This window comes from Oncorhynchus gorbuscha, linkage group LG11 (assembly GCF_021184085.1).
Source record: "Oncorhynchus gorbuscha isolate QuinsamMale2020 ecotype Even-year linkage group LG11, OgorEven_v1.0, whole genome shotgun sequence".
Lineage (NCBI taxonomy): Eukaryota > Metazoa > Chordata > Actinopteri > Salmoniformes > Salmonidae > Oncorhynchus > Oncorhynchus gorbuscha.
The window spans coordinates 28,509,955-28,531,213 of record NC_060183.1 but is presented as its reverse complement, the minus strand read 5'-3'; the positions used below and the strand labels follow the sequence as shown (position 1 = coordinate 28,531,213).

Below are 21,259 nucleotides of genomic sequence, written 5' to 3'. Positions count from 1 at the left end.
ATCCAGGCAAGTCAATGAGGAACAAATTATTCTTTCTTGTTACAAAATTACTCTTTCTTGTTTTCTATTGACAAGTGACATTTATCTCTTACATTTTTCACCTATGGGAGAAGAGGACATTGAGTTCACTGAGTTGAGTATTGAGGCTGATGGGTGCTAGTCTAGAAGTGCTTGTGTTCTCTCCCAGACAGTGATGTACGGTGCTGGGGCCAGGGTTGGATTCTTTCAGGGAGACATTAAACTACTGCCAGACGACATGAAGAACCTGCAGCCCACCGTCTTCCCCGTGGTGCCGCGACTTCTGAACCGCGTATATGACAAAGTGAGTTATTAGTCTGCGGTCCTTCTCCTGAAGTGTGCACTCATACTGTATACTAACCCCACCACTAATCTCAGCGCTTTACCTAAACCTTACCCACAGCAAATTGTTGCATGTCAATAGAGTTACAGAGTTACAGTTATTTACAGTTACAGAGTTACAGTTACAGAGTTACAGTTGAGAGCTGTAATGGATAGTTTGAACATCTACAGACCATTCAAAATTGATGTAGTTCTGTCCTTGAGCTGTTCTTGACTATTAATGTTCTGTATCATGTCATGTTTCATGTAGACCCCAGGAAGATTAGCGGCTGCTTTTGAATAAGCTAATGGGGATCCAAATAAAATACCAAAGAGGACTATCTATATAATATGAGACCAAAATGAGTATCCTTTCTCTTTCTACTGTAGGTCCAAAGTGGAGCCCAGACCCCCTTCAAAAAATGGCTCCTGAATTTTGCCATTGATAGAAAGCTTGCCGAAGTTAAGGAGGGTGTCATCAGAAAAGACAGTATATGGGACAAGCTCATCTTCCACAAAGTTCAGGTATTGTACTCTCCACGTAGGAGTGAGACATTGTGTTCAAGGAGGTCAATAATGCTATTGCCAATGTTGTGCCAACAATCCTTGGAGGCTACATGTAAACCGTTTCCTGTGCCTAAAAAGGGAACAGGGGAGAAAAAGTATGTTCCACTGCAGGGGCTGTGAATTGGGAGGTTGTTATGGTACAGAATGCTCGACAATCTAGAACGTGTCGTGTCGGTTTTCTGCAGGAGTCGTTGGGGGGACGTGTGCGAGTGATGGTTACGGGAGCAGCGCCCATCTCTCCCTCCGTTCTCAACTTCCTACGGGCATCTCTGGGGTGTCAGGTACTTTAGCACCATCTAACCATCTATTATCTATCATAGATCTACCGTCTACCCATCCATTATTTTTCTACCACTCAAAAGGGCTTTTCACACTGCATGTTCTTGGCCCATGGCTATCCTTTACCCTAGCTTACGCTCTTTTTACACAAGCATGTGTTAACCCTGGGCTAACTGAAACCCAGGGGTCACTTTTTGGAGTAGAATATTCAAATTAGATGACATTGGAGCTCTGTGATTGAAGTGCAGTGTGAACAGGACTTATGGGTTTCCAAAACTCTTTAGTGAGACACCTCCGTCAATGATCATATTGTTGCGGACAACACAACAGTGGTAGGCTTGATTACCAACAACGACGAGACGGCCTACAGGGAGGAGGTGAGGGCCCTCGGAGTGTGGTGTCAGGAAAATAACCTCACACTCAACGTCAACAAAACTAAGGAGATGATTGTGGACTTCAGGAAACAGCAGAGGGAGCACCCCCCTATCCACATCGATGGAACAGTAGTGGAGAGGGTAGTAAGTTTTATGTTCCTCTGCGTACACATCACAGACAAACTGAATTGGTCCACCCACACAGACAGCATCGTGAAGAAGGCGCAGCAGCGCCTCTTAAACCTCAGGAGGCTGAAGAAATTTGGCTTGTCACCAAAAGCACTCACAAACTTCTACAGATGCACAATCGAGAGCATCCTGTCGGGCTGTATCACCGCCTGGTACGGCAACTGCTCCGCCCACAACCGTAAGGCTCTTCAGAGGGTAGTGAGGTCTGCACAACGCATCAACGGGGGCAAACTGCCTGCCCTCCAGGACAGCTACACCACCCGATGTCACAGGAAGGCCATAAAGATCATCAAGGACAACAACCACCCGAGCCACTGCCTGTTCACCCCGCTATCATCTAGAAGGCGAGGTCAGTACAGGTGCATCAAAGCTGGGACCGAGAGACTGAAAAACAGCTTCTATCTCAAGGCCATCAGACTGTTAAACAGCCACCACTAACATTGAGTGGCTGCTGCCAACACACTGACTCAACTCCAGCCACTTTAATAATGGGAATTGATGGGAAATGATGTAAAATATATCACTAGCCACTTTAAACAATGCTACCTAATATAATGTTTACATACCCTACATTATTAATCTCATATGTATACGTATATACTGTACTCTATATCATCTACTGCATCCTTATGTAATACATGTATCACTAGCCACTTTAACTATGCCACTTTGTTTACATACTCATCTCATATGTATATACTGCACTCAATACCATCTACTGTATCTTCCTATGCCGCTCTGTACCATCACTCATTCATATATCTTTATGTACATATTCTTTATCCCCTTACACTTTTGTCTATAAGGTAGTCGTTTTGGAATTGTTAGCTAGATTACTTGTTGGTTATTACATTGTCGGAACTAGAAGCACAAGCATTTCGCTACACTCGCACTAACATCTGCTACAAAGTACAATTTGATTTGATTTTATTTGATTACTGTGTACACATGCCACTGGAAGGTGTTAACAATACCCGCGTTGCCAGTTTGATTCCTACATATATGGGTAATTTCTATTGAATTAACATGCTGAGGTAGGTCACTTTGGATAATAACAAGACCGTATTATAAAGAATCAATGAAAAAAGGAACATACCCTTGGCCAAACAAGGATACATTTGTAAAATAAAAATCACCGTTGCACACCTTGATCTTTTGATGTCTTCATCAGAATCCCTGCAAGGAGAGAATAGTGTGCCACTTCCATTATATTTTCTGTAAAGACCATAAGTTTGTCATTATTATATAGCAAAACCAATCCTGTGCCATTGTGGATCTTGTAATAGCACTGAGCAACTGAGGCTGTGTGCTTTTGCTTGGAGAGCAGAGATGGCCTTAAATGTATTGATCTGTCCGTGTCGCTGTGACAACCAGATCTCATTGACCCTACTGATCTCTCGGTTCTGATTGGTTCTCCAGATTTTCGAGGCGTACGGCCAAACAGAGTGTACTGCCGCCTGCTCCTTCACTATGCCGGGAGACGCCACTTCTGGTATGTCACTACAAATATTTACAACCTCACAGAGGATGCTAAATTAAAAGGATAGTTCACCGAAATGTCTAGTCTTTTGTTTCCTTACACTAAAAGCAGTCTATGGACATGGAGAGACTGCAATCCATTCTTTATGTTTGTTTACCTCGCCACTTGTACCAACCCCAATGTAAATTCGTAATTTGGTTGAACTATCCCTTTAAGTTGAGAACACTTGCATCCTTTCTTCTTACTTCCTTCTCAAAATAGGGACCTTATATAATCACTCAAATTATAAAACAGGTGTTTCTTTCCTCAGGGCATGTTGGAGCTCCTATACCTTGTAACATTGTGAAACTGGTTGATGTTGAAGAGATGAACTACTTTGCTTCCAATGGTGAAGGGGAGGTAAGTGGTTGTCACTACCTAGCCATGCTGCAATGTATGGGAAAACAAAAAAAATGTCAAAGCAAATTTTTCAACTTGCCTTGGGTGTTGTTTTCTTCAAACCATAAAACAAGCTGGTTATTTAGTAAATGTCCAGAATAATCTGGCTATCATTTTTGGAGAATGTAGCAATGTCAGGGGTCATTCAAAAGCTTGGGGGGGGGCATGGTCTTTCCCTGATTTCCCCAGACTTTTTAATTTGTAGAAAATTAGCTCAAAAGGCCCAATCTGTAGCTTTTTGGGCGACGCGACCAAATTTGCATACACATGTGAGTTATAGATCTGTCATTCTCTTTGAAAGCAAGTCTGAAAAGTGGCAGGTCTGTTCTTTGTGCGCTATGTCTTTACTTACTGTTCTTAACCCTTGTGTTGTCTTAAGGGTCAAAAATGACCTGCCACTATGTTTAACAGCGGCGAAAACCCCCTAAATTATATTTTTTAAACTTGAAATGTAATGACTTTTCCAAAAGTGACCCAAACATTAGTAAAAGTGAAACATCGCCTTTGTTTATATTTCCATGAAAGCTGCACACCACCAGGGTACAAAGATTGTCTTAGGGTCATTTTTGACCTGGCAGTTATAAAATAATTTACACACCACAAAAACTATACATACAGTGCCTTGCGAAAGTATTCGGCCCCCTTGAACTTTGCGACCTTTTGCCACATTTCAGGCATCAAAACATAAAGATATAAAACTGTATTTTTTGTGAAGAATCAACAACAAGTGGGACACAATCATGAAGTGGAACGACATTTATTGGATATTTCAAACTTTTTTAACAAATCAAAAACGGAAAAATTGGGCGTGCAAAATTATTCAGCCCCCTTAAGTTAATACTTTGTAGCGCCATCTTTTGCTGCGATTACAGCTGTAAGTCGCTTGGGGTATGTCTCTATCAGTTTTGCACATCGAGAGACTGAATTTTTTTCCCATTCCTCCTTGCAAAACAGCTTGAGCTCAGTGAGGTTGGATGGAGAGCATTTGTAAACAGCAGTTTTCAGTTCTTTCCACAGATTCTCGATTAGATTCAGGTCTGGACTTTGACTTGGTCATTCTAACACCTGGATATGTTTATTTTTGAACCATTCCATTGTAGATTTTGCTTTATGTTTTGGATCATTGTCTTGTTGGAAGACAAATCTCTGTCCCAGTCTCAGGTCTTTTGCAGACTCCATTAGGTTTTCTTCCAGAATGGTCCTGTATTTGGCTCCATCCATCTTCCCATCAATTTTAACCATCTTCCCTGTCCCTACTGAAGAAAAGCAGGCCCAAACCATGATGCTGCCACCACCATGTTTGACAGTGGGGATGGTGTGTTCAGGGTGATGAGCAGTGTTGCTTTTACGCCAAACATAACGTTTTGCATTGTTGCCAAAAAGTTCGATTTTGGTTTCATCTGACCAGAGCACTTTCTTCCACATGTTTGGTGTGTCTCCCAGGTGGCTTGTGGCAAACTTTAAACAACACTTTTTATGGATATATTTAACTTCTTGCGTCGAGCCATCCCGGATCCGGTATCGTGACTACAGCCTCAAGCTCATTACCATAACGCAACGTTAACTATTCATGAAAATCTCAAATGAAATGAAATTAATCTATTTGCTCTCAAGCTTAGCCTTTTGTTAACAACACTGTCATCTCAGATTTTCAAAATATGCTTCTCAACCATTGCAAAACAAGCATTTGTGTAACAGTATTGATAGCTAGCGTAGCATTTAGCGTTAGCATTCAGCAGGCAACATTTTCACAAAAACCAGAAAAGCATTCAAATAAAATAATTGACCTTTTAAGAACTTCGGATGTTTTCAATGAGGACACTCTCAGATAGAAAATGTTCAGTTTTTCCTGAAAGATTATTTGTTTAGAACAAATCGCTCCGTTTTCTGCGTCACGTTTAGCTACGAAAAAAACCTGTATCCAGGACTGTGTAAATCTATCCGCAAGCTCATTAGCATAACACAACGTTAACTATTCATGAAAATCGCAAATTCAATTAAATAAATCTATTTGCTCTCAAGCTTAGCCTTTTGTTAACAACACTGTCATCTCAGATTTTCAAAATATGCTTTTGAACCATAGCTAAACAAGCATTTGTGTAACAGTATTGATAGCCTAGCATAGGATTATGCCTGTCTTTCAGCATGCAACATTTTCACAAAAACCAGAAAAGGATTCAAATAAAATAATTTACCTTTGAAAAACTTCAGATGTTTTCAATGAGGAGACTCTCAGTTAGATAGCAAATGTTCAGTTTTTACAAAAAATATTATTTTGTCGACTAATCGCTCCGTTTTGTTCATCACATTTGGGTAAGAAAAAAATAAGAAAAAATTAAGTCATTTAAACTTTTTTCCAAATTAACTCCATAATATTGACAGAAACATGGCAAACCGATGTTTATAATCAATTCTCAAGGTGTTTTTCACATATCTATCGATGATAAATCCTTCGTGGCAGTTGACTTTCTCTTCTGAAGAAATGGAACGCGCATGGATCTACAGATTACGCAATAATTTCGAAACAGGACACCGGGCGGGACACCAGGTAAATGTAGTCTCTTATGGTCAATCTTCCAATGATATGCCTACAAACACGTCACAATGCTGCAGACATCTTGGACGAACGGCAGAGCGCAAAAGCTCATTCACAGCATATTCACAGCCTTATAAGGAGACGATAGTAAAACAGAGTGTCAAAAATCCTGCTCATTTCCTGTTTGAAGTTTCATCTTGGTTTCGCCTGAAAGATCAGTTCTGGGGCACTCAGATAATATCTTTGCAGTTTTGAAAACGTCAGTGTTTTCTTTCCAAAGCTGGCAATTATGCATAGTCGAGCATCTTTTCGTGACAAAATATTGTGCTTAAAACGGGCACGTTTTTTTAATCCAATAATGACATAGCGCCCCCATAGGTTGAAGAGGTTAAGAAATGGCTTTCTTCTTGCCACTCTTCCATAAAGGCCAGATTTGTGCAATATACGACTGATTGTTGTCCTATGGACAGAGTATCCCACCTCAGATGTAGATCTCTGCAGTTCATTCAGTGATCATGGGCCTCTTGGCTGCATCTCTGATCAGTCTTCTCCTTGTATGAGCTGAAAGTTTAGAGGGACGGCCAGGTCTTGGTAGATTTGCAGTGGTCTGATACTCCTTCCATTTCAATATCATCGCTTGCACAGTGCTCCTCGGGATGTTTAAAGCTTGGGAAATCTTTTTGTATCCAAATCCGGCTTTAAACTTCTTCACAACAGTATCTCGGACCTGCCTGGTGTGTTCCTTGTTCTTCATGATGCTCTCTGCGCTTTTAACGGACCTCTAAGACTATCACAGTGCAGGTGCATTTATACGGAGACTTGATTACACACAGGTGGATTGTATTTATCATCATTAGTCATTTAGGTCAACATTGGATCATTCAGAGATCCTCACTGAACTTTTGGAGAGTTTGCTGCACTGAAAGTAAAGGGGCTGAATAATTTTGCACAAATATTTTTTTCAGTTTTTGATTTTTAAAAAAGTTTGAAATATCCAATAAATGTTGTTCCACTTCATGATTGTGTCCCACTTGTTGTTGATTCTTCACAAAAAAAATACAGTTTTATATCTTTATGTTTGAAGCCTGAAATGTGGCAAAAGGTCGCAAAGTTCAAGGGGGCCGAATACTTTCGCAAGGCACTGTATACACACACACACACACGAGAAATTTTGAATAAGTGTGCTACTGATTGAACTCAGCCAGCAGCTCCTGAATAGGAAGATCGCCATGGTTGGCACAGTTAGAAAGAACAAGCCTGAGCTCCCCCCTGCACTCTTCGCAACAAGGGGGAAAGAGGCCTTCTCAACAAAGTTTGCCTTCACACCCACCACCACTCTAGTTTCTTACCTCTCAAAGAGAAACAAGAATGTGGTCCTCATGAGCACACTGCACAAAACGGCTGAGATCAGTGATCGTGAGGACAGGAAGCCAGCCATCATCCTGGACTGCAACCACAAAATAGGAGGCATGGACAATCTGGACAAGGTGATTGGAACTTACAGCTGCAGGAGGATGACTGCAGGGCCCCTGGTCATCTTTCATAACATCATTGATGTGTCCTCATACAATGCCTTCGTGATATGGAACAAGATCAACCCTATCCGGATGCCTGATAAGCGGAACAAGATGGTGTTCCTGGACCAGCTGGGAAAGGCACTTGTAACCCCACACATTCAAAGAAGGGAGCACCTCCAAAGCACAGAAGCCTCTGCAGCACTTCTGAAAGCTGTTCACGGGGCTGAATCTTGTCCTGATCCACCTGACACTGCAGCTGGGGCAGGCAAGAGGAGGAGATGCCAATTCAGCCCCCCCAAAGAAGGACAGTAATACAAATACGATGTGCTTCACATGTGAGAAATACATCTGCAAAGTCCATGCACACCCACTTGCATACTGTCCTGCATGTGCTAATTAGAGTTGATTGATGTATGTTCTTCACATTTTTTATTTGTATCTATTGTCTTATTTTATTCTTATTTATTTTTGTTGTTTTTACACCTTTTGGGTGGGGGCAATGGTTTAAAAAATGGGAGAATACTAGTATTCCTCATTGCACAGTATATGAGAATATATCACCATGTTGCCAAAAAGGTTCAAGACTTATTGTTTCCCTTCAATAAAAATGCATTCAAAACTACTTTCTGCACATTTCTGCTACTTTCTTAGGCTATACAAATGCTATCTCTTGCTAAAAAAAAACATGTATGTTTACACCTATGCAGTACCTTTAGCAATAATAATAAACCTCTACTTTAGTAATGAAAACAATTATGACAGGTGTGTTGTAATACAAACGAGTGGTGTCCACTGATCAAATGCAGTCTTTCTGCATTGTGAAGAGGGACAACTCAGTCAAAGTTTGTGATGAATGACAGGTTGTTTCTTCATGCAAAATTGATTTGGGGTTAAAAATTTTGCAGCTTTAACTTTCATTTTTTTACATGTATATTCTCTCTTAGTTTAACCTTTTGATTGAATTGGTTGCTATGGTTTGCCCGCCTTAGAACTAGGAGCTGGAGTTTTTCCTGGTCAGGTCACATGGCCTGATCAGGTCACATGGTCCCCAGCCGTACTTAGAACACAAGGAGAACACTTCACTTACTGATGCATACTTTTCTATTTTCTCAGGTCTGTATCAAAGGTAAAAACGTGTTCATCGGATACCTAAAAGACCCTGAGAAGACAGCAGAGGCCCTGGACAAAGATGGCTGGCTACACACCGGAGACATTGGCAAATGGCTACCGGTGAGATTCTGGTAGATACAAACTGAACCGTAGGAACAATAAAATAACCTGAATTTATCTCCGCATACAATCAATCCGACATCAATTTCCATGACAGTGGTAGAGGAGTTTAATATCAGGACCGAGTAGAATAGCTTTCCGGCTCTCTCCTGTTCATTCAACTCAAAGCCAGACAAGCAATCAGTGGGGTGAATTACTGGGGTTGTTTGCAGCATCATTATACTTTTCAAACCCAACTATTATATTATTACAAGCAGGACAAAGGGCAGTGCAGATTACCGTTATGGGCGGTAATTCATCTGAATTGAATTACCTGAGTCAAGATTTCACTATTTCTATACTGGGGTCTGCATCATCATCAGCAGGGCCATTTTATTGTCGTAGTTGTACAAGGTCATACAGTGTCTTGATTTATAAAATTTACACCGTTTTTATACAACATTTCAGTTACAAAAATGTCTAAATGCATTTTTTTTTTAAAACAATAAATCATATTTTCAAGTTCAATGGTCATGAACCAAAACATGGACATACACAGATTGGATCATACAAGTGTGTCTAAGGACATTATAAAACAAGACCCCAAGTCTGTCTTTATCTGTAAGCAGAACTGGCTTTGCAGGCTGACATAGGGCCCAATTCTGACGGGAGTGAAGGGTAAATGGAACATACTGTAATTTCCCTTTTATGCACTTTTCTCTATGAGTACTCTAATAGTGTGCTATTCACCTGCTATTTGCTTTGGTCCTGATTGCACTTCTCTGTAGTTGGTATTCAGACTTACCTTATGAAGGTGCGTAATGGGCTTTGTAGGTGTGGATCCCTTGCATATGCGCTGAATAAGTGGAATTAACCACTGACAACACTCTTATGTTCTGGCCAACAGATTTTCTCATGGATTTATAATTTCAGTACATTTATATTAAGCCATCTTTAAATACAGTTCACCTTTTAGCTGACAGACTCAGAATATTAGGGATAAATGAAAGAAATACCTCTAAATACATGCATATTCATCATCTTTTCAGCAGCAATTGGTAGATACAAAATTTGTATTTAAAAATAATTAAATGTACAATAGTAGGCTGTATCCGCGTCTTTCGTGCACTAACCAATGGAACTGTGTGACGACACAGTTTAGAGTAGCATGCACATGGATACAGTTTGTGGATTACCTTGACGTTGTGACAGGATGGCCCCCACGCCCACCTCCACCACAAAGGGCAGCGAGGGGTCTGGGTGTTTCAGTAACGTCTGCAGGATTCCATGCCAACTTACGGGGGAACACCTTTGAGGAGAGAGTTGAGAGGCGATGGAGCAAAAAGTTCCTGATGAAGCAGTAATAAAAGTTGGCAACCCCCAAAAACCTTTGTTGTCCTTTATGGTGGTTGGGACTGGCCATGCATGACCTGACCACCCATCTTCCTTCCTCTCCTCCATAACCACTCCCTGTGGGCTGATCCCATATCCCAAGACGGAAACTTGATGGAACGGGTTAGTATGTAGCGGACATCGTTGAAGCTGGTGTCCCTCCTGGCCATAATAGGGACAGAGCCCCAGTTGTTTCCGGCGGCGTCACTCAGCCGTGGGGAGGCGTGTAGCCCCTACCTCCAAGGGGTCAGGCTTAAACTCATATCCGTCAACGAAAGAGGGAGAGAGGCGATGGAGTGCCAATGCTCCCGAAGGAGGTTATCCAGACGGATGGTCAACGTGATATGAGTGCATCCAATGAGAGGGTGTCGTCTAGGCATGCCAGCTTTGTCTGGACCTCCTCACGCAAATCCTCTTCGGAATAAGGTGTGGAGCGATGGCTCATTCCATCTGCTGGATGCTGCCAATGTACGAAAGGTGAGTACGAACTCCGCAACAGTCTGGTCCTCCTGCAGAGTTGGAGTAGGTGCTCATCCCCCCTATCTGCCCTCCAGTGGATAATCGAAGCCTCCTCTGAACAGCACCATGATCCTCCCATAAGAACCCAGCTTCTCCCCTCTCCCAGATGGCCGTATTCGATCCAAACGCACGCCCTGTCAACAGGGAAATAACCTTAGCAACCTTGGACCGCTCGGTAGTGGGGGCACCCGTTTGCTGAGCAAAATAGAGGGAGCACTGGAGAAGGAAGACACGATATTTGAATGGAGTCTCGTCATATTTGTCATGAAGGGAAAAACGGGCATCACTGACCAGAGCAGACTGCTGAATGGGCTGGCTCGACTCATGGTAGAGGATCCTCCGCTCGTTGGGGGTGACGCCTCTTAGAGGACCTCATCCACCACCCTCCCTAGTTGCGCTAGCTGATTGTGCTGCCGGAGAAGTAGGTCTCCCTGTTCGTCGACCATCTGGGAGATGTCTCGGTTGGCTGCTGCTTCCATTTTGAGAGGCAAGATTCTGTAATGGAATCGCAGGGAGTCAGGAAACAAGTGCAATTAGTGAGTTAATTACAAAGAACATTAATGGATGCAAACCAAAGGCACTGTCTAACATGGAAAACATAAACAATATTGCCTGGTGGGTGATCAGGGTAGTGATGGAGTCCAGGTGTGGCTCATAACGAAGCACAGGTGTGCGTAATGAGGGTTGCCAGGCCCGGTGGTGAGTAGAATGGAGACGTCGTGCACTGGAGAGGGGGAGCGGGGTAGACATGACAGGCTATAACCTATACAGTACCAGTCAAAAATTGGACACAGGGTTTATAATTTTTACTATTTTCTACAGTGTAGAATAGTGAAGACATCACAGCTATGAAATAACAAATATGGAATCATATAGTAACAAAAAAATGTTAAACAAATCAAAATATATAATCCGCCACACACTTCATTTATTAGATTGCCACTCAAACATACGTTCAAGGTCAGAATACGCATAGAGAGAAAAGTGCATAAAAAGGGAATAACTCTGGTCAGAATCTGGCTTTTTGGGTGGAGAATAATTGAAGGTGTGGCAGAGGTGTCTAGTGTCTCTGATCTTGACTTAATTCCCCAGTGGTGGAAAAAGTCATTTCATACTTCAGTAAAAGTAGATACCTTATTAGAAAATTAAGTAGAAAATGAAAGTCATTCTTAAGCTAAATTCTAAAAGTATTTGGTTTTAAATATACTTATGTATCAAAAGTAAATGTAATCGCTAAATTATAGTACTTAAGTATCAAAAGTAAAAGTACAAGTATAAATAAATAACAATTCCTTTTATAAACCAAACCAAACAGATAGCCAGGGGCATACTCTAACACTCAGACATAATTTACAAACAAAGCATGTGTTGAGTGAGTCTACCAGATCAGAGGCTGTAGGGGTGACCAGGTATGTTCTCTTGATAAGTGTGTGAATCAGACCATTTTCCTGTCTTGCTAAGCATTCAAATGTAACGAGTACTTTTGGGAGTCAAGGAAAATGTACGGAGTAAAAAGTACATCGTCTTTAAGAATGTAGTGAAGTAAAAGTTGTCAAAAATATAGTAAAGTAAATTACCGATACCCCAAAAAATACTAAGTACTTTACGCACACTGTAATTCCTTAAAAATTCCACCACCTCTACATGCAAGGAAACCATGAATAACGTCTAGCAAACAAACCAGTTCCAAGTGGTTCCAAGTGGATTTTTTCAGATAGAAATAACACCATTCCTCATGCACTGTCAATCCATGTTTAATGAAACAAAGTAAACACGAATCAAATACAAAAACCAAAACAGCCTAATACTGGTGCAAAGTAACACAGAGACAGTAACAAGGACAATCACCCACAAAACCCAACACCAAACAGGCTACCTAAATATGGTTCCCAATCAGAGACAATGACGAACACCTGCCTCTGATTGAGAACCATATCAGGCCAAACATAGAACTAGACAAACTAGACATGTAACATAGAATGCCCACTCAGCTCACACCCTGACCAACCAAAACATAGAAACATACAAAGCAAACTATGGTCAGGGTGTGACACAGGTGGTATTGCCTACTGTACATTAACATCATTACATTGTTTTGTTTACCTTCATTTGCTTCCTCTGTAAACGGCCATGTGAATGTTGATGAGGATCATTCGTAACAGTGGATAATGATATTTTTTTTAAAGACATGTAGGCTAATTCAATTGTAATGGAGCGGAGCGCAGACCAAGCCATAACAGTTTGAACCAGCCACTGTGCCATGACTGTGTCATCACACAGTTCCATGGTTAGTGCAGGCAATAGGCGAGGGTATAGCCTGCTATTGTACACTATAATTCTATGTACACCAATCTTCCAACATTACCATGGGATCATTTTTTCATTAATCAACTCACCTTTTTCTTTCTTTCGTGTGTAAAGGCTCCCCAAACCTGTTTTATATGATTCATAAATACTTTCCTAACCCTAATTATAAACTGAGTGGTTCGAGCCCTGAATGCTGATTGGCTGACAGGCGTGGTATATCAGACTTTATACCGCGGGTTTGACAAAACACTTATTTTTAGTGCTCTAATTACGTTGGTAACCAGTTTATAATAGCAATAAGGCACCTCAGGGGTTTGTGGTATATGGCCAATATACCACGGCTAAGGGCTGTATCCAGGCACTCTGTGATGCGTCGTGCCTAAGAACATATTTTAATATATTTTAATATATTTTTCTTTATTATTTTTCAAATATTTTTTTAATCTATCAATTGGTGCTGAAACAGACGAATATGCATATATTTAGATGACTTTCTTTCATTGATCCTTAATTTTCTGAATCCATTCTTTCTATATATTCTATTGAGTCTGTGAATAGAACTCGAACTAAAAGGTACAGCGTATTTAAAGAGACGGTTTAAGATAAATGTACTGAATTGAAAAATCCATGAGAAAAATCTGTTGGCCAGCATGTCGAAGGGTTAATTCAATTTATTCAGTGCGCGCCAGGGAACCACTCCTACAAAGCCCGTTATGCACCTTCACAAGGTAAGTCTGAATACAAACTACTCAGAAGGGCATAGGAAAGGTGTGCATAAGAAAGGCGTCATTTCCTAAGTCGGAATCCGGTCTATATAGAACAGTGAATGATGATGCATTCATGTGCTACCGAAATGATTGGTAACTCTGAAACTTGGAGAGTTATGCAACAAAACGCATCATAACTCAGAGCTGTTGACGCCAAAAACTGGTCTTAATGAGCTTCCAAGTGGGAGATACGAGTAGGAGACTCAGTTTCCCAGTTGGATAGTGAGTTTCCCAATTCTGAGTTGCACATGAATGCTGCATGACTTGACATAGGCCCAGGGTCAGTTTTATCACCTGTGAGGGCTGTGTCACAGATGTTACAGACGTCAGATGTTGGACCTGCCCTAACCCCCCTAAGGCCATTAGCCTAGTTAACGATCTCTCCCTCTGCACTCTGTGGCCTCACCAGCCTCAACATGGGACGTTCATTATCTGAGAAAAGAAGGGGGAGAGAGAGAGAGGGTGGTGGTGGGGGGGTCGGGGGGGGTAAGATAAAGATAATTGAGTTAATTGATTCGCTCTGTCATAATGTAGGCCCTTTTTAATTTCTCCAGGGGACCCTTTCTTTCTCAACACAGACAGATGGCATGTCCATTAGGGACCTGTCTAAGCTTGCTCTTAGGTTTCAGTAATTACACACGCATGTGAGTGTCTGAATGTGTGTGTGTGCATATGTATGTCTGTTTACCAGAGGAAGCTGGTGGTAGGAGCTACAGGAGAACGGTCTCATTGTAACAACTGGAATGGAATTAATGGAATGGAGTCATGTGGTTTCCATGTTTGATTTGTTTGACTCCATTGCACATATTCCATTGCAGCCATTACAATGAGCCAGTTCTCCTACAGCTCCTCCCACCAGCCTCCTCTGGTAAACACACATATATGTGCACACACACACTTTTACGTAACTCAGTAATTATCTTTTCTCGTTCTCTCTCTATACTTATATCCTAGAGGCATATTTTGTTTATAAGGCTCACAATATAATATGAGCAATCATGATGACATACTGTATTACTCAAGATACAATCTAGTTCCTTGGCGATTTCCGATTGACAAGTTAGGATAATGTATATCTTATAGAAAATACTAATGATCAAAATGATGGCAGAGTGGAGTCTTGAAGATCGTTGACCGCAAGAAGAATATCTTCAAGCTGGCTCAGGGAGAGTACATCGCCCCGGAGAGGATAGAGAACGTGTACATCCGCAGTGCACCTGTAGCCCAGGTGTTTGTCCATGGAGACAGTCTTCAGGTACAACACACACACACAGCATAAAAACATACACACATTTAAGCACACATGCCAAGCACAAACATTTCAGCAGCATACAATACTTAGACTGTGTGTGTGTGTGTGTGTGTGTGTGTGTGTGTGTGTGTGTGTGTGTGTGTGTGTGTGTGTGTGTGTGTGTGTGTGTGTGTGTGTGTGTGTGTGTGTCTAGGCCAGCTTGGTAGCCATTGTGGTCCCTGACCCAGAGGTCCTGCCAGGTTTCGCCCAGAAACTAGGAGTCCAGGGTTCTCATGAGGAGCTGTGCAAAAGCCAAGTGAGTGCTCTATCAGAACCTTTCCACTAATAACGTTGTCAGAATATTTGAACACACCAGCATCGTGTTCATTACTTAGCCACCAAACGGAAGCAAATGGACTGAAACAGAGATGGACTACCTATAATAATCAATAAGACTTATTTTCATTTTCTGTTCCAAAATTTCTTTAAACACTGTCCGTTGCGTGCCCTAATGAACATGACCTTGGCATTCATTCATCAATCAAAAGTGTGATTGTCCATAATGTACTTACTTCCGGCGCCGACTGAGATGGCCGCCTCGCTTCGCGTTCCTAGGAAACTATGCAGTTTTTTGTTTTTTTACGTGTTATTTCTTACATTAGTACCCCAGGTCATCTTAGGTTTCAGTACATACAGTCGAGAAGAACTACTGAATATAAGATCAGCTTCAACTCACCATAAGTACAACAAAGAATATGTTTTCCGCGATGCGGATCCTGTGTTCTGCCTTACAAACAGGACAACGGAATGGATCGCATGCAGCGACCCAAAAAAACGACTCCGAAAAAGAGGGAAACGAGGCGGTGTTCTGGTCAGACTCCGAAAAAGGGCACATCGCGCACCACTTCCCAGCATTCTTGCCAATGTCCAGTCTCTCGACAACAAGGTTGACGAAATCCGAGAAAGGGTGGCATTCCAGAGGGACATCAGAGACTGCAACGTTCTCTGCTTCACGGAAACATGGCTTACTGGGAAGACGCTATCCAGGGCGGTGCAGCCAACGGGTTTCTCCACGCATCGCGCCGACAGAAACATACATCTCTCTGGTAAGAAGAGTGGCGGGGGCGTATGCCTCATGACTAACGGGACATGGTGAGATGAAGGAAACATACAGGAACTCAAATCCTTCTGTTCACCTGATTTAGAATTCCTCACAATCAAATGTAGACCGCATTATCTTCCAAGAGAATTCTCTTCTATTATAATCACAGCCGTATATATCCCCCCCAAGCAGACACATCGATGGCTCTGAACGAACTTTACTTAACTCTTTGCAAACTGGAAACCATTTATCCGGAGGCTGCATTCATTGTAGCTGGGGATTTTAACAAAGCTAATCTGAAAACAAGACTCCCCAAATTTTATCAGCATATCGATTGCGCAACCAGGGGTGGTAAAACCTTGGATCATTGTTACTCTAACTTCCGCGACGCATATAAGGCCCTGCCCCGCCCCCCTTTCGGGAAAGCTGACCACGACTCCATTTTGCTGATCCCTGCCTACAGGCAGAAGCTAAAACAAGAGGCTCCCACGCTGAGGTCTGTCCAACGCTGGTCAGACCAAGCTGACTCTACACTCCAAGACTGCTTCCATCACGTGGACTGGGACATGTTTCGTATTGCGTCAGATGGAAATATTGACAAATACGCTGATTCGGTGTGCGAGTTCATTAGAACGTGCGTCGAAGATGTCGTTCCCATAGCAACGATAAAAACATTCCCAAACCAGAAACCGTGGATTGATGGCAGCATTCGCGTGAAACTGAAAGCGCGAACCACTGCTTTTAATCAGGGCAAGGTGTCTGGTAACATGTCCGAATATAAATAATGCAGCTATTCCCTCCGCAAGGCTATGAAACAAGCTAAGCGTCAGTACAGAGACAAAGTGGAATCTCAATTCAATGGCTCAGACACAAGAGGCATGTGGCAGGGTCTAAAGTCAATCACGGACTATAAGAAGAAACCCAGCCCAGTCACGGACCAGGATGTCTTGCTCCCAGGCAGACTAAATAACTTTTTTGCCCGCTTTGAGAACAATACAGTGCCCCTGACACGGCCTGCAACGAAAACATGCGGTCTCTCCTTCACTGCAGCCGAGGTGAGTAAGACATTTAAACGGGTTAACCCTCGCAAGGCTGCAGGCCCAGACGGCATCCCCAGCCGCGCCCTCAGAGCATGCGCAGACCAGCTGGCCGGTGTGTTTACGGACATATTCAATCAATCCCTATACCAGTCTGCTGTTCCCACATGCTTCAAGAGGGCCACCATTGTTCCTGTTCCCAAGAAAGCTAAGGTAACTGAGCTAAACGACTACCGCCCCGTAGCACTCACTTCCGTCATCATGAAGTGCTTTGAGAGACTAGTCAAGGACCATATCACCTCCACCCTACCTGACACCCTAGACCCACTCCAATTTGCTTACCGCCCAAATAGGTCCACAGACGATGCAATCTCAACCACACTGCACACTTCCCTAACCCACCTGGACAAGAGGAATACCTATGTTAGAATGCTGTTCATCGACTACAGCTCGGCATTCAACACCATAGTACCCTCCAAGCTCGTCATCAAGCTCGAGACCCTGGGTCTCGACCCCGCCCTGTGCAACTGGGTACTGGACTTCCTGACGGGCCGCCCCCAGGTGGTGAGGGTAGGCAACATCTCCTCCCCGCTGATCCTCAACACGGGGGCCCCACAAGGGTGCGTTCTGAGCCCACTCCTGTACTCCCTGTTCACCCACGACTGCGTGGCCACGCACGCCTCCAACTCAATCATCAAGTTTGCGGACGACACAACAGTGGTAGGCTTGATTACCAACAACGACGAAACGGCCTACAGGGAGGAGGTGAGGGCCCTCGGAGTGTGGTGTCAGGAAAATAACCTCACACTCAACATCAACAAAACTAAGGAGATGATTGTGGACTTCAGGAAACAGCAGAGGGAACACCCCCCTATCCACATCGATGGAACAGTAGTGGAGAGGGTAGCTAGTTTTAAGTTCCTCGGCATACACATCACAGACAAACTGAATTGGTCCACTCACACTGACAGCGTCGTGAAGAAGGCGCAGCAGCGCCTCTTCAACCTCAGGAGGCTGAAGAAATTCGGCTTGTCACCAAAAGCACTCACAAACTTCTACAGATGCACAATCGAGAGCATCCTGGCGGGCTGTATCACCGCCTGGTACGGCAACTGCTCCGCCCTCAACCGTAAGTCTCTCCAGAGGGTAGTGAGGACTGCACAACGCATCACCGGGGGCAAACTACCTGCCCTCCAGGACACCTACACCACCCGATGTTACAGGAAGGCCATAAAGATCATCAAGGACATCAACCACCCGAACCACTGCCTGTTCACCCCGCTATCATACAGAAGGCGAGGTCAGTACAGGTGCATCAAAGCTGGGACCGAGAGACTGAAAAACAGCTTCTATCTCAAGGCCATCACCACTAACATTGAGTGGCTGCTGCCAACACACTGTCATTGACACTGACCCAACTCCAGCCACTTTAATAATGGGAATTGATGGGAAATGATGTAAATATATCACTAGCCACTTTAAACAATGCTACCTTATATAATGTTACTTACCCTACATTATTCATCTCATATGCATATGTATATACTGTACTCTACATCATCGACTGCATCCTTATGTAATACATGTATCACTAGCCACTTTAACTATGCCACTTTGTTTACTTTGTCTACACACTCATCTCATATGTATATACTGTACTCGATACCATCTACTGTATGCTGCTCTGTACCATCACTCATTCATATATCCTTATGTACATATTCCTTATCCCCTTACACTGTGTATAAGACAGTAGTTTTGGAATTGTTCGTTAGATTACTTGTTGGTTATCACTGCAATGTCGGAACTAGAAGCACAAGCATTTCGCTACACTCGCATTAACATCTGCTAATCATGTGTATGTGACAAATAAAATTTGATTTGATTTCATACATTTGCAGATACAAAGGACATACAAATATTGTATAAATGCTTGTCCATACATTGGGTGCCACTAAACACAAAACTGCTACTACAGTCCAAGTACTTCACAAGAACATGTTTCCAATGCACTCCTAACTGAAGCAAATCTATTTCGTACCACTGAATTTGAGTTGAGTTTGACCTCTCCTTTTTTTCCTGCGGCAGAAAATCAAAAAGGCCATTATCGCTGACCTGGTCAAGCTGGGCCGGCAAGCAGGGCTGAAGTCATTCGAACAGGTGAGCGTTTCTCTTCAACATGCTTTCACCGATCCCCATTAAGACCTGGGCCCATATTCATAAAGCGCAGAGTAGGTGTGCTGATCTAAGATCAGTCCCCCCTGCTATGTCATCTTTTTCATGATGATCTAAAAACAGTGGTTCTCAGACCTCTCCTCCCCCCCCACCCCCCTGCCGTTCCATGCATTTGAGCTATTCCAGAGCTAGCACACCTGAATCAGGTGAGCTAGTTCAGAGCAACAACAAAATTGTGAAACGAGTAGGGGTCCCAGAGGAGAGGTTTGAGAACCACTGATCCTAGATCGGCACTCCTACTCTTAGACACTTCATGAATCTTGTCATTAACTCAGAAGCTCCTTGCCCTTCTTGATTTTATTTCACTCAACATGCCACTTTAAACATACTGTATACTCTTTACTGCAGTTAATCCTAAATGTGTTGAGCTGATTTTCTCAGATTCTCTCAGCAACAGTCAATGCTGTGGATTTGCTGTGTGAACTAGCTAAAGGTGGTGGTGAACTACTGAGCAAAGACAGACAAATATGATTGATGTCAATGTGAATTGGGTTTGAGAAGAGCCAAACAATGAAACTTTGTTGCCCATTTTTGTTTGAAGTCTTGGTTAGACATTCTTAAGCAAACAGCCACATTGTATGTTGACCAGCTAGGTTGCAGAACAAGTTATGGCTAGATTAGGATAAGACTAAAGGAGACTAGGGACAAAGGACAAAAACCCTTATGGCCGGTGGTCTCCATGTAATCAATAAAATCACTTGTTGGAGCAGTAATACTGTACACAGGGATTATTTGTTCTTACAGTGACAAAGCCATTTTTGCCTGGTGGAAATGACCCAACAACATGGGTCATGTTCCTAGGCACCAATTGGAGGAACAATCATTTAAAACAGGGAGGGACTACCTTAAAGAATCTGTTGCAAAATGTTTTGAAATGTTTTCCCATTGTGTCCTAATGCTCTGTTTCTATTTGTTGTGCAGGTGAAAGACCTGTACATGCACCCAGAGTTGTTCAGCATAGAGAACGGCCTTCTCACTCCTACGCTGAAGGCCAAGAGGGTTGACCTCAAGAAGCTCTTCCAGCCGCAGATCGACAGTCTCTATGCTAGCATGGAGTGACTGGCCTGAGGGGGTAGAAGGAGGATGAAGTAGGGTCCGATGGGCAACAGCTTCACTTCCTGTTGACCTTTCAGTCGATAAATACTGTACATTTTATGGAAGAGAGAATTTACATGGGGAATGTGTAATTACTTTTGTTTCATTAAAACACGCACCACCACTATCGGAGTACCCATTGTTAGCACATAATTTAATAAACACCAGATAATTACTGTAACAGTGGAAAAAGTTACATCAAAGAATATGCTCGGAATGAGAATTTCTCAATGACATCACATTGAATCCATGGAATGAAATGATTTTTATATTGACTCCAGAATGAAGCAACATTGTGAACTGTATACACCTTAAGGGCAGCTGGTACTCCCATATAAATATAATTCCTAGAAACATCATTCTATTTTTATGGGTCCTCAAAAGAGCCATTTATCAATAATAAATAGCCCTGCAAATGTAATTGATAATGGATATGCCATTATGGTGACCTGGGCCCGTATTCCTAAAGTCTGCCGTCCCCTCCAGCACTCCTACACTGAAACACTTTGGGAATACAGGCCCAAGTCACCAGTTCAACAATATCTCAACCACTGGAGGGTTACTGGTTTGAATCCCAGCTCAGACAGGGAAATCTGGTGCAGAGTAAGCTGGCAACCAAAGGGTTGCTGGCATCATCTTAGATACC

General features: G+C 42.7%; 1 protein-coding gene across 2 annotated transcripts in view; it reads left to right on the top strand.

Moving 5' to 3' along the window:
- Positions 1-20,740, top strand: part of acsl5 (acyl-CoA synthetase long chain family member 5) — a 64,529-nt gene extending 43,789 nt beyond the window's left edge. For both annotated transcript variants that reach the window (XM_046369270.1, XM_046369269.1), the window contains exons 12-21: positions 188-322; positions 730-864; positions 1,092-1,187; positions 3,168-3,240; positions 3,539-3,627; positions 8,833-8,949; positions 15,025-15,168; positions 15,359-15,460; positions 19,372-19,443; positions 20,440-20,740. In XM_046369270.1, the coding sequence (XP_046225226.1) occupies positions 188-322; positions 730-864; positions 1,092-1,187; positions 3,168-3,240; positions 3,539-3,627; positions 8,833-8,949; positions 15,025-15,168; positions 15,359-15,460; positions 19,372-19,443; positions 20,440-20,577 (1,101 nt within the window). In that variant the 3' untranslated portion in view covers positions 20,578-20,740. The remainder of the gene's footprint in view (positions 1-187; positions 323-729; positions 865-1,091; positions 1,188-3,167; positions 3,241-3,538; positions 3,628-8,832; positions 8,950-15,024; positions 15,169-15,358; positions 15,461-19,371; positions 19,444-20,439) is intronic.
- The last annotated feature ends 519 nt before the right edge of the window (positions 20,741-21,259 follow it).